The 13523-nt window shown below is 48.7% G+C and overlaps 1 protein-coding gene across 1 annotated transcript in view; it reads left to right on the forward strand.

Moving 5' to 3' along the window:
- Nucleotides 1–13523, forward strand: part of CROCC2 (ciliary rootlet coiled-coil, rootletin family member 2) — a 58878-nt gene that overhangs the window by 18059 nt on the left and 27296 nt on the right. The window contains 4 exon segments of the mRNA XM_028497199.1: nt 6705–6898; nt 10198–10325; nt 10818–10987; nt 11596–11772. Of these exon segments, the coding sequence (XP_028353000.1) occupies nt 6705–6898; nt 10198–10325; nt 10818–10987; nt 11596–11772 (669 nt within the window).

Raw genomic sequence — 13523 nt, forward strand, 5'->3', positions numbered from 1 at the left:
CCTGCTGCTGGACTTCTGGGTTCTTTCCATTTGGGGAGTGGACAAGACTGCTATGAGCATTCGTGGTCAAGTCACGTATGGATAGTCTCATTTCTCTTGAGTAAGTACATAGGAGTGCAATTGTGGCGTCACTGGGTAGGTGTGTGTTGGACTTTATAAGAAACTGGCAGGCAGTCTTCCGAAGTGGTTGTATCATTTTACTCCCCAGCAGCGTGGGAGGCTTCCAGCTGCACCTCAGCCTCGCCAACATTTGGCATCGTCCGTCTTTATTTTTTAGCTATTCTGTGTGTGTGAAGTTATATGCCATCGTGGTTTTAATTGGCATTTTCTGATAACAAATGGCATTAAGCACACTTTCATGTGCTTACTAAATATTCATATACCTTATTTTGTCAAGTATCTATTCAAGTCTACTGCCTATTTTAATTGGGTTTTCATATTTTGGTTATGGATATATAGGAGTTCATATATCTTGGATAAAAGTACTTTGCCAGACAGATGTACTCACGTTTCTGTGACTCGCCTATACATTTTCTTAATGGTATTTTTGATGGACAGAAAAGTTTAACTTTGGCACAATTTAGTTTACCAAGTTTTAAAAAAATTTAGGGTCCGTGTTTTCTAGGGGCTGTCTGAGAAATTTTTGCCTAGCCCAAGGACGAGACAATATCCTGCTCTGTTTTCATCTAGCTCTTAGGTCTATGATCCATTTCAAGTTGATTTTTCTGTACAGCAGTGGTTCTCAAAGTGTGTTCCTCAGACCAGCAGCATCAGTATCACTTGAGAACTTGTTTAAAATGCAAATTCTCAGCTGCCCTCCCCAAACCTACTGAATCTGAAACTCTGTGGGTGGGGCCCAGAAATCTGGATTTTAATTATCCCTCCCAGTGATTCTGATGCACATTAAGGTGTAAGAACCACAGGTGTGTGGTATGAAATAGGAACTGAAGTCCATTATTTTTCATACTAATATCCAGTTGTTCCAGCACCAATTTTTGAAAAGACTTTCCTTTCCTCCTTGAATTATCTTGGCAACTTGTTGAAAATAAATCGATCATACATGTGCATATATGTGCCCAGGTCATATTGTTGATCTGTGCAAACTGATCTATTTGTTCATCCTTTCGCCAAAACTGCACTGTCTTCATTCCTGTAGCTTTTTAATGTCTTGAAATTAAGTAATGTGAGTATTCCCATCTTATCCTTCTTCTCAAGATTGTTTGGCTGTTCGCAAACCTTTGCATATTCATATACATTTTAGAATTAGATTGTCAATTTCTATACCCAATAAAGCCTGGTAGAACCTTGATTGGGATTGTGTTGAATTTATAGATCAATTTGAGAAGACTGGACATCTTAACTGTATCTAGTTGTCCATCCATGAACATGGTATATCTCTCCATGTTTTTCTTTACTTAATTCCTCTCAGCTGTGTTTTGTAGTTTTCAGTGTAGAAGTCTTGCATATCTTTGATTAAATTAATTCCTAGTTTTGATATTGTGCATTGCTGTTTTAATTTCATTTTCCTATGTCCATTACTAGTATATAGAAATACAATCTCACAGATTAACTTTCAATCATGCAACCTTGACAAATCCACTGATAAGCACCAGGGTTTTACATGTACATAATCATGTTATCTGTGAATAACAACAGTTTTACTTCCTTTCTGATCTCAGTGACTTTTATCTCATCTTAATTCACTGGCTAAAGACCTACAGAACAAAATTGAAAAGAAGTAGTGAGAGTGGCCATCCTTCTCCCAAACTCAACCACGGGGAAAGAATTCAATATTTCACCATGAAGTGTGATGTTATCTATAGGCTTTTCGTAGATGCCTCTTATCAGATTGAGGAAGCTCTCTTTTATTCCTAGCATGCTGAGATTTTTTTTTTTAAATTATGAATGGGTTTTGAATTCTGTTAAATGTGTTCCCTGAATGAATGAAGATGATCATGCCATCATTCTTATTCTGTTGATACAGCTAATTATATTGGTTTATTTTTTAATGTTAAAACAACCTTGCAGGGCTTCCCTGGTGGCGCAGTGGTTGAGAGTCCGCCTGCCGATGCAGGGGACACGGGTTCGTGCCCCGGTCTGGGAAGATCCCACATGCCGCGGAGCGGCTGGGCCCGTGAGCCATGGCTGCTGAGCCTGCGCGTCCGGAGCCTGTGCTCCGCAACGGGAGAGGCCACAACAGTGAGAGGCCCGTGTACCGCAAAAAAAAAAAAAAAAACAACAAAAAAAAACAACCTTGCATACCTGAGATAAACAATTTCATAATGTTTTGTTAAGGATTTTTACATCCATATTCATGAGGAATATTAGTCTATAATTTTTTTTCTCATAATGTTTTTGTCAGATTTGGAATGTGGGTTATGCTGGCCTCGCAGAATAAGTTGGGAAGTGTTCCCTCCTTTTCTATTTCCTGAAAGTGTTTTAAAATTTCTGTTTCTTCCTTAAATGTTGGTAGAATTCACTAGTGAAGTCATTTAAGTCTGGAGTTTTCGTTGTGAGAAAAGTTTTGATAAAAATTTAATTATTTATTAGATATAGGGCTATTCAGATTTCCTACTTGGTCTTGTGGCTGTTTCTTCAGCATCCTAATAATTTTGCCTGTTGTGTTTTTATTATCATTCAGTTCAAACTATTTTCTCATTCTCTGTGTGATTTCTTCTTTGACCCATGGATTATTTAGACATATATTACCTAATTTCCAAATATGGGAATTTTCTAAGTATCTAACTGTTATCAACATCTAATATAATTCCAATAAGGTCAGAAAACATACTCCATATTATTTGAACAGATGTAAATGTATTGAAGCATGCTTTATGGCCCAGCATATTATCTATTTTGTTGAACTTTCCATGCTCATGTAAAAAGAATGTGTATTATGCCATTGTTGAGTGTAGTGCCTATAAATATCAGTTAAGTCAAGTTGCTTGATACTGTTGTTTAAGTCTTCTGTGTCCTTATGGCGTTTATTTGTTTGTTTGATTTGTTTGATGTTTTTTGTCTACTTGTTCTATTAATGACATTTAAATCTCTATGATTGTGGAATTGTCTATTTCTACCTTTAGTTCTGTCTACTTTTGCTTCATATATTTCGAATTCCTATTTTTAGGAGCATACAAATTAGTATTTTAAGTCTTCATGATGAACTGACTTTTTATCTTTATAAAATGTCCCCTCTTATCTTTGGTAACATTTGTTTTCTTGATATCTAATTTTCCTGATATTGATATAGCCACACCAACTTTCTTTGCTTACTGTTTCCGTGTTATATCCTTTCCATACATTAACCTTCATTTCGTCTATGTCTGTATATTTAAAGTGTGTCGGGTCTTGCTTCTGTATTTACTCTGACAATCTCTACCTTTCAACTGGAGTGTTTACATCGTTTACATGTAAGGTAACTGTTGATATGCTTGGTTCGAGTCCACCTTCTAGGTGTTTGTTTTCTATTTATCTCTTTTTTTTGTAAATTTTTACATTTTGCCTTTCTGGATTTCTTTTGGGTTAGTTGCATATTTATTTAGTATTCCATTTTATGTTCTCTATTAATTTTTTTTAGCTATACTTCTTCTTGTTATTATTTTAGTGATTACTTTAAAATTATGGTATGCACAGTCTATATTAAAATAACATTATACTATTTCACAAACAATGTAAGATCGTGACAACAATATATTCCATTTATCCCTCCCATCCTTAGGGCTTGTTGCCATATATTTTATTTCTACATATGTTGTTATAAACTCTATAATACATTATTAATATTTCTGCTTCAAATGGTCACTTCAACCACACACACACACACACACACACACACACACTTCAGCTATCTAGTGAAATTCTCCACCTTCTCGGATATGTTCTTGAACACATTAATTATAATATTTTTCAGGTCTTTGTCTGATAACTCCAACATCTGGACCCCCAAATTGGGTCTATTTCTATTGTCTTTTATCTCTTGCTTTTCAGTCCTTTGGCCTTATCTCCTGGTGCTTAATAATTTTTAATTGAGTGACAGACTTTGAGGTCTTGTAGAGCTAATTTGAGACTCTGGGTGATATAAATTTCTTCCAAAGGGAATTTGCTTTTCATTTTAGGATATCAGAGTCAGAGCAGATCACCTTTATCCCATCTTGGATTTAGCTGTTTTGTAACTGGTTTCAGTCTTTTTTGAAGAGTGAGCTACCTCAGGGTGTTGACCTCACAGTATAATACAGCTCTCCTGTGCTGCTAACTAGGGCCCCCACCCTGAACTCCGGGTTTTGTTGTCTCAATTCTGAGATTGCCAAAAGTTCTGCCTGATCTTCCAGATGCTCCGCTGCGCTTTCTGTTCAGATTCATAATCCCTTGGCCCTATACAGTTGTGAGTTATAAAAAAGCAGTACCATTTTTTTAAATGTACAGCATCTCAGACTTACCTCCTCTCTGATGTCCTAGCCTCCTGTGCTATGGCTGCTCTGGTAGCTCTGAACTCCAGATCCTGTCTCTTCAGTCTTCTAAGCCTGCTGAAGCCATAGGACACCTCCCAACCCTTTAGCTAAGGCTTCATCCTCGGCTCCCGAGGCTCTGGCAGAGCCTCTTAGGAGCTGGCAGATCCCTCAAGGGGAAATCTGTGGTAGAATATTAGGGTCACCTGAACACACTTCTCTCAGTAATTGGACCTCCTTGGGTCTGGACTGCCTTGGTATCTCTAAGTCCTTCACACAGATATGTTGGAGGTGTGCTGTACAGCTTTTCTAGCTGCTATGGTGGGAAGGTTGGTCTCCAACAACCTACTTCACCATTATCAGAAGCAGAACGTTGTGTTCTTTATTGATGAAGAATATTTTCACTAGATATAGAATACTAGAATAGCCATTATTTTCCTTCAGCATTTTGATGAATTCATTCCATTGTCCTCTGACTTTCACTGTTGCCCTTTGGAAGTCAAACACCAGTCTTACTGCAGCTCTTTTATAGGTAACGTGTGGTTTTTCTTCTCTGATTTTTAAAGATTTTTTCTTTACCTTTGGTATTCAGAAACTTTTTAAAAATTTTTGTTCTGAAATGTTATTAGCATTTTAAATTGAAGTATAGTTAATTTACAACATTGTGTTAGTTTCTGGTGTACAGCATAGTGATTCAGTTATACATATAGATATTGGGTATATATATATATTCTGTAACCTTACAGAAAAACCCAAACAAACTTTTTGGCCGACCCAATACATATTCTTTTTCAAAATCTTTTCACAGATACTTTACTAAGATATATCTAGGTGACATTTTCTTTGTTTTCATCCTTTTGGAAGATTGTGGCTCATTTTAAATTGGTGGCTTGATGTATTTTATTAGATTTGGGAAATTCTTGTCCAATATCTCTTCAAATATTCTCTCTCCTCTCCCTCTGCAACTCTAATTACACATATGTTGGATCTTTTTGTCTTGCCCTATACGTCTATTACGCTCTTATCTATATTTTCCTTCCTTTTTTCTCTTCATGATTCAATCTAGTATATTCTTTCGTCTGTCTTCCAGATTACTAGTCTTCTATCCTATCTTGCCATTGAACCCATCTATTAATTTTGGTTATTGTATTTTCAAATTATATTATTGATATTAAGTGTCCAGTTCTATTGTGAAATTCTACATTTCACCATCCATCTTCCTGAACATGTTAATCACAACTATTTTACAGTCTGTGTTTGATAACTCCAACACCTGATAGCCAGGGGGACAGGGAGGCAGTGTGTCTATTTTATGTTCTTGCATGTGATTTTATGCCGTATGATTCTGTCTCTGATATGCCCGGCCATGTTGATTAAATGCCAAGTATCATACATAAAAATTATAGAAATATTTTGAGGATCTTGATGATGCTATTCTTCTTCTAAGGAGGATTTACTTTTGATTCTGGCAGGCAGTGAAGGTAGATGATCACCATAATCTATGATTGAGGTGATTCAAACCTGAGCTTCAGTTTTTTGAGGGAGAGTCTATTCTGATTCGCCACCACTACTAGGATGAAGCCCTCCTGTGAATACAACTAGAAACCTGGGATGTTTATCAGGACCCTCCCGCTTTGGTATCTGTAAACTCGAGTTTTTGTATTCCTAAGGTCACAGTACTGCCAGAAGCTCTCCTTGGCTTCTCAGTTCCTCAGCCCAGACTTTTAAAGCAGCACACGCTCTGAGGAGAGAAGAGATACTGAGTGGTGGGCTCACTCTCTGTTTCCCTTTCCTCCAAGATCTGGGCTCCTTCAGTCCCAGCTGCCTTGACAGCTCTCTGAGGCCTTATACAGATTCCTGTGATAGGTTTTGTCTAGATTTTTGTGATGTTCTTGGTGGAGGTGTTAGTCTGCAACAATCTGTTCCTCTGTCACCTTCTTTGCATTTCTGTGCCATGTCTCCTGACCCCAGAAACTTGTGGCCCAACAGAGGTTACCATTTAGATTGGCAGCTGGGTCCCACCTGGGGGTGCTCAGTTCAATAATTTCTCCATCATGATGACAGGAGTGGAGGTCCCTCTGCTGTGAACACACACGTGCACCAGGGGTCCAATATGCCTCATAGCCACCCTCCTCCTCCACTCTTTCCTCCATGCCGTTCTGCATGAAACCACTTTTCCTGAAGTCCTTCTTTGCTCTTGAGAGGCCCCTCCTCACACTTCCACTCTCTCTGCTGGACTTTCCCCTCCCCCTCCCCTAGGTCACATGCAAGAAACAGGCCCTGGAGGAACAGCTGGCCCAGAGCCTGCAAGACCAGGAGGCCCACATGGACGCTCTCCAGAGGGCCCTGCAGGAGAAGGAGGCTTTGTCTGAAGAGCGGGGCCAGCTGCTGGCCAAGCAGGAGGCCCTGGAGAGGCAGGGCCAGCTCACAGCTGAGGAGGCAGCTGACCTCAGGTACCTGGGGTCAGCAGGGAGTGTTCATGTGGCCTTGACCTCAGGGAGCCTGTGGTGTGGCAGGGATGGGCAGTCACTCAGCAACTGTAAGGCAGGGCAGGTATGTCTACATGGGAGAGAGGCTGTAAGGGAGGGGCAAACACAGTGCCCATGGGGTCAGAGAACACCTAGAAGAGGTAAATGCAGCGAGAGCCTTCCTAGGACAGTTTTCCTGAGAAAGATGGCTGCACTGGCCCATCTCAGACCAGCAGAAGAAAAGGTGTGGAACATCCTGTTCATGGATCTGAGCAGTTCAGGGTACACACTGCTTCAGGCAAGGCTGGATCCAGGCGCTCCTGTGGTGCCCTCAACAGCCTGCCTTTCCCCCATCAGCGTGGCTCAACTCTAAGGAGACTTCATTCCTGCGCAGGCTCGGGGTGAGAGCTGGCAAGATGGCCAGAGGCCACGCCCAGCTCCTCCTCCAGCAGACACAGAGCGCCCTTCTCCCCACGAGGCCTGAGAGCCACTGCCCATAGCCGTCTTGAGCCGCTTGACATCCTTGAGGAGATCCTGGACGTCGCAGGGCTCCGACATGCAGGCTGGGGCCCCATGACTACCCCTGGAGCCAGGGTGGTGGCAGCCCCAAGGAACCACGAGGCTGGGGGTGGGGGTGAACCCTGAAAACCATCGGGCCCACTTCCAGGAGACCTGGAACAGACACTGTAGGCGAGAACAGGGTGCCCTGCCAGCTGTTGCCCGGTGAGCTGAGCTGGCCTGTGACCTCTAAGGACATCCAAAAGCTGGTGGCTTTCTGCACCTTGTGCCCTTCTCAGGAACATCAAAGTATTTTTGTAGAAAGACTTCCTCCCGAAATTCCAGAACTGGGGGCCATGAGGAAACTCAGAGGCCCAGGTCCTTGAACTTCTTCACAGAAGACCTCTCCTCCCAAAGAAAGCGTGGGCACAAATTGGAGCAGGAAGCCCGATGAAGTCTCCTCCTGGTGGGTGGCAGCAGAGGGTCCCAAGACCCCACTCCTGGCCCCGTCCCAGGCCCCACCAGTGCTCAGAGGACAGGGGAGGGGGCCTCTTTCCTCCCGCCAGCATTTGCCGCCCAGATCATGGGCCCTGGTCAGGGGACCCTCCCCCAGCCTCAGCACTGGGCCCGGGGCCTCTGTGCATGGAGGCCCTGCAGCTCCCAGACGGAGTCCCACACCCGCTAAACAGCACTTCACAGGGACCAGTCTGAGCTTCTGGTGACAGGGCGCACGGGACATGGCTTGCTTCTCCTGATGACCGAGGAGCCCAGGTTTCAGGGTCCTCCGGCCCCCAGTCCCAGGCCCTGACAAGGCTGCAGTGCCGCGGACCTCTTTCAGTTCTCAGGCTCCAGCGAGATGGACTGGGGTCCCCACCTGTACCCCACGCACCCTTGCTGGTGGTGCCGGGCCTCCTTCCAGGAAGTGAGATGCTCCCGGGCTCTGGTGGAGGGACAGACTGGACACATCCTTAGAGTGTCCGGGACCGGCCCAGGTCACTCCCCTCAGAGGGGACCAGGTGGGCACAGACAGCTGGGGAGAGCCATCCAGACGTGGAGAGTGGGGAACATGTGGGGTGCTTAAGAGGGTGGGGACTGGAGGGGGGACAGGATATCAGAGGAGTGAGGTTCCCGGGCTCTGCAGACACCAGGACGCCCGGGAAGGTGCTGACAACACCCCACTCCGACACTGGCGGCAGCGGTGTGCGGGGGGCCCGAGGGAGACTGTGGCCGGGCCGGGACAGGCTGAGCAAGGTCCCCCAGGGCCCGTGGCCCTCCCTGATCCGCCGAGCCATTTGGGGCTGTGCGTCGGCTGTCTGTGTCTTCATGTGGGTATCTGTGTTGAGAGTTTGTGGTGTGTCCTCGTTGGTTGGTTGGTGGTTTTTTTCACCGTACATCACCCAGCACTGGGCAGAGCACACGCTCGTTGGCTGGCTGGTGACTGATGGATTCGCCGTCAGAGATGCAGCCCGTGTCATCACCGTCCCCGGAAGTGGGCGCCGCTGTGAGTCACCTTGTTCAGCCCAGGCACTTTCTGAAGGGCTGTGTCTGTGCCCAGACGCAAAGGCGGCTTCTTCACGCGGGGGAATCGCGCTGTGCGAGTTCCGCTCTGGAGGCTGCTTCTCAGAGTGACTCTTTAAGAGAATGTCCTCATTGTCTTAGTAGCTGACGAGATGCCCCGTAGTTTCGGAGAACGTTCTAGCATTTCATGGCATTGAAGCTGAGTCTGATTGACGCCCTGTGTGAAGGGGAACAGGCCTGCTCTGCGCCACTGGTTCGTGTGTATTTCGGAAGAACTGACCCCTAGGAGTGGGATTGCTGGCCCGAAGATGTGCGCGCTTACGTTTGGACATCTCCCAGCCCCCCCTCCTCACACCCTTGCCAACACTAGATATGAGCGTTATTTTAAGCTTTTGCTAATGTGACTCGTAATCGATAACCATCACAGTTGTGATTTGAACCCCCGTGAGGACTAGTGAGTTTCTTACGTTTATTCACCGTTCGTGTTTTCTTTGTGAATAACAGCCATTGATTGTTCTCATTTTTCTGTAGGATCAGATGCTTTCTGCCACTGATTGGTAGGAGCTCCTCGTATATGACGGATATTAACCCTTTGCATATTTAGTGCAAATATTTTCTCCAAGTTTGTCCCTTGTCTTTTTTTTTTTTGCGGTACGCGGGCCTCTCACCGTTGTGGCCTCTCCCGTCGCGGAGCACAGGCTCCGGACGCGCAGGCTCAGCGGCCATGGCTCACGGGCCCAGCCGCTCTGCGGCACGTGGGATCCTCCCGGACCGGGGCACGAACCCACGTCCCCTGCATCGGCAGGCGGACTCTCAACCACTGCGCCACCAGGGAAGCCCTGTCCCTTGTCTCTTGACTTGGTTTGTGGAATATTTTCTGCACAAAAGATTCCGTCTCCCTCTCTTTAAGTGTATTCAGATCTGTTGGCCTCCTTATTTTTGTCTTCTGGCTTTTGTGTCTTGCTTAAGATTATAAAATGCCCTTCTGGACTTTTTTCTACTATTTTCACAGTTCTGAGTTGCTTAGTTGTTGTCTATTTGTTTTGTTTTTGCATTTCAGCTTTTTAGTCCACCTGGAACATTTTTTATGCAGGGTCCAATTTGTTCTTAGAGATTTAAGATGAATGAGCTGTCCCCTGTTTGCCTTCTGATTTACTATCCCAGCCTTGACGGGCACCGTCCTAGCAAATGGGCTCCACGCTGTCCCTCGTTGGCAGGATCCTCCGCCGGCGTGAGTGACTCGCCTGTTGTTTGATGACTCTCTGCAGGGCCGAGAGGGACTCCCTGGAGAACAGCCTCTTTGAGGCCCAGCAGCTGGCGTCACAGCTGCCGTCACAGCAGGAGCAGCTGGAGGGAGAGGCCCAGAGCGCGAGGCTGGCCCGGCAGGCCCTGCAAGGTGCTCCGCAGACGGGCCCCCTCTGCTCCCGTCCCCAGATCAGCCCCAGAAGGACCCCTTAGCCGAGCTCGTCCCCTGATGCGCTGCCCCCCCTCCCCGGCCCCCAAGGGGCCCAAACACAGCCTACAGCTCGTGTGTCGGAATGAGTTGTGCCACGACTCTCTGTGATGGGTGGGCACGGCTGCCAGCGCTGGCCCCAGGCTCAGAATGGGCTGTGGCCACAGGTCAGCGTGGCAGCCCCGGCCCCGCCCCCTGCGCTCCTGTCCCTGCTCAGCCCAGCCTGCAGCGTGCGGGCTGCCCAGCGCGGGCTGGGATCAGGACACGTGCCTGCAGCGGTGCCTGGGGGGCTCTGTCCCTCTGGCTTGGGCAGTATCCTCAGAGCCGGGGGCTGCCACCCCACAGGGGCTCACAGGGCCGCAGGGTGTCCCGGGGGGTGAGGTGGGGTGGGGGAGGGCCCCGCGGCGGGTGTCGGATGCGCCTGTCCCTTCACAGTGCAAATGGAGCGGCTGAAGAGCACCCGGGAGGTCCAGGAGACGGAGCTGCAGGGGGACGTGGGGCGGCTCTTGCAGCAGGCGGCTCAGCGGGAGCAGGAGGCGCAGCTGGCCCTGGAGAGCCAGGAGCCTGCCCAGCTCGAGGACCCAGCCCGGCTCCAGGGGGAGAAGGTCTGCCTCCCCGGGACCGGCCCCCAGCTGCCCGGTCGCTGCCTGGGAGTCTACCGTGTCCCCAGGGACGGCAGGCACTTGGGGAGGGGCCCAGGAGAGCAGCCGGGCGGCAGGGGTGCCCAGGCCGCGCTGAGGCTGGGCCGGAGGACCCCTGACAGTGCGCGTGGGCGGCCGGGGCCCTGTCCCTCACGGAAGAGGCGCCCACGGGCGTCGGCTGACCTGGCCGCAGTCTGAGGGCCCATAGCTGGAGGGAGCGCTGTCCCCCTCTGAGACGTCCCACTGGTCACAGGCCCAGAAGGCCTCGAGTGACACGTCCTTACACACTTTGCATGTCAGGGTGCCTGGTGCTCTGTGGAGGCTCAGGAAAGGTTTCTGAGCTGTACCTTGAGTGGGGGGTGGGGTGGCCGCTGGGGCCCAGAGAGCCCTTCGCAGCGCGTGTCACTGCGTGTGAGGTGTCGGTGTGAGGCTGGCCGGACCGGACGGTCCCTGGGCACCTGTCGTGCCCTGACGTCCCATGAACCCAGTCTCACTCAGGAACACAGGCGCCTGCTGGTCTCACGAGTCCTGACCCGTGAGTCTTCACAGCCTGTCCCTTTCCCTCGGCCCAGGAGACCCTGAGTCTGTCTCTGACAGAGGAGAAGGAAGTGGCAGCACGCAGGCTGGAACAGGAGAAGGAGCTGGCGGCAAAAAGTGCAGCCAAGAGGGAGGCTCTGAAGGAGGAAATTCAGAGCCTGAAGCACGCGCGGGATGAGAGTCTCCTTCAGCTGGAACATGAGATGCGGCAGGTGATGGGCGGACGACGAGGCAGTGGGGAGTCCTCCTGTCTGCTCACAGTGCCTTCTCCGACCCAGCAAGAGGGCTGTGTGGGGCAACCTTTCCCCACCACTGTTACTGCAGCTTTGATCTTCCACAGCAGTCCTGGTGGACAGACATCCACCCATCCACCCATCCACCCATCCATATCCATCCATCCATCCACCCATCCACCCATCCACCCATCCATATCCATCCATCCATCCATCCACCAGTCCAACCATTTGTTCATCCATCCACCCATCCACCCATCCATATCCATCCATCCATCCATCCACCAGTCCAACCATTTGTTCACCCATCCACCCATCCACCCATCTACCCATCCATATCCATCCATCCATCCATCCACCAGTCCAACCATTTGTTCATCCATCCACCTATCCACCCACCCACCCATCCACCCATCCGTCCACCTGCCCGCTAATCTACCTGCCCATTTGTACATCCGTGCAGAGTTCGCTGTCCCTCCACTCCCTCGTCCATCATCCATCCGTCCACTTGAATACCCATCCTTTATTCACACACCCAGCTGTCTACCCACATACATAGCCCTCTATTAACGTACCCAATTGGCCATTCACACACCTGACCATAGATCTGTCCATCAGCTTTGCTTAAACATCCATCCAACTATCCATCCACACAACAACTACCCATCCACTCACCTGACCATCCATCTGTTCAACCGCTCACTCAACCAGCCATCCATCCATTCACTTAAAGATCCTTCCGTCTGTCCACACGCTCAGCTGCCCATCCGTATCCACTGACTGTCCATGTGTCTGATTATCCCTCCATCCATCTGATCAGCCAGCCAGCCAGCCATCAGTATGTCCATCCATCAGCCACTTATTTGACCAGCCTCCCATCCCACAGGCCATTGGGATTCAGACACCGGGCAGGTGAAAGCTACCCTCTGAGTCCAGGCTGTTGCAGTATTCCGTGCCACCCCGAAGCATGCGCTGTTGAGTGAATGGAACAGACAAGTAAACACATTCGTGTGGGTTGTCACACTGTGACAGGACTCTCAGATGGTGGTACAAGCTACAGATTGCGGGAGAAGAGTTAGAGTAGCAGGAATAACCAAGGTTTATTGTCAGACTCTGCACCTCTAGTTTGGTTCTCACAATGCTGTGAGGTGCATGCTCTTATCGGCCCCCTTTGACTGGTGGGAAACAGAGATTCCCAGACATTGAATAACTTGCCAGGGTGGCACGGTACACCTGCTGGGCAGCGGGGACCGTGTCCTTGGCCACTCCGCTCTCCTGCTTCCTGAAAGTGAGGACGGCATGTCGAGGGTGGGGTTTGAAGGAGGAGCAGGAGGCTGTGGTAGAGGAAGAGCATTATACGAAGGTCCGGGGAGGGCAGAACCCCGGGTTCAACTGTTCACTAGGGTGACTCACAGAACTCCAGGAAGCACTACACTTGCAATTAGTTTTATTGTAAAGGACACAAGTCAGGACGAGCCCAGTGGAGAGACACAGGGACGGGCTCTCTCTCCGCCGAGGCAGGGCAGGTCACCCACTGGCACGTTAGGGTGTTTACTGGCCGGTAAGCTCCAGGGTTTTATTGGGGTTTCCTTGTGTGGGTGTGATGGACTAAACTCGGGGTCCAGCCCCCTCCCAGAGGCTGGGTGCTCAGGCTGATCTCAGCGGCTCACTGCCCAAGGGTTCTGACCACCTTGTTAGCACAAGCTCGGGTGTGGTCCCGGGGTCCGCAA

This window comes from Physeter macrocephalus, chromosome 2 (genome assembly GCF_002837175.3).
Source record: "Physeter macrocephalus isolate SW-GA chromosome 2, ASM283717v5, whole genome shotgun sequence".
In the NCBI taxonomy this organism is placed as follows: Eukaryota; Metazoa; Chordata; class Mammalia; order Artiodactyla; family Physeteridae; genus Physeter; species Physeter macrocephalus.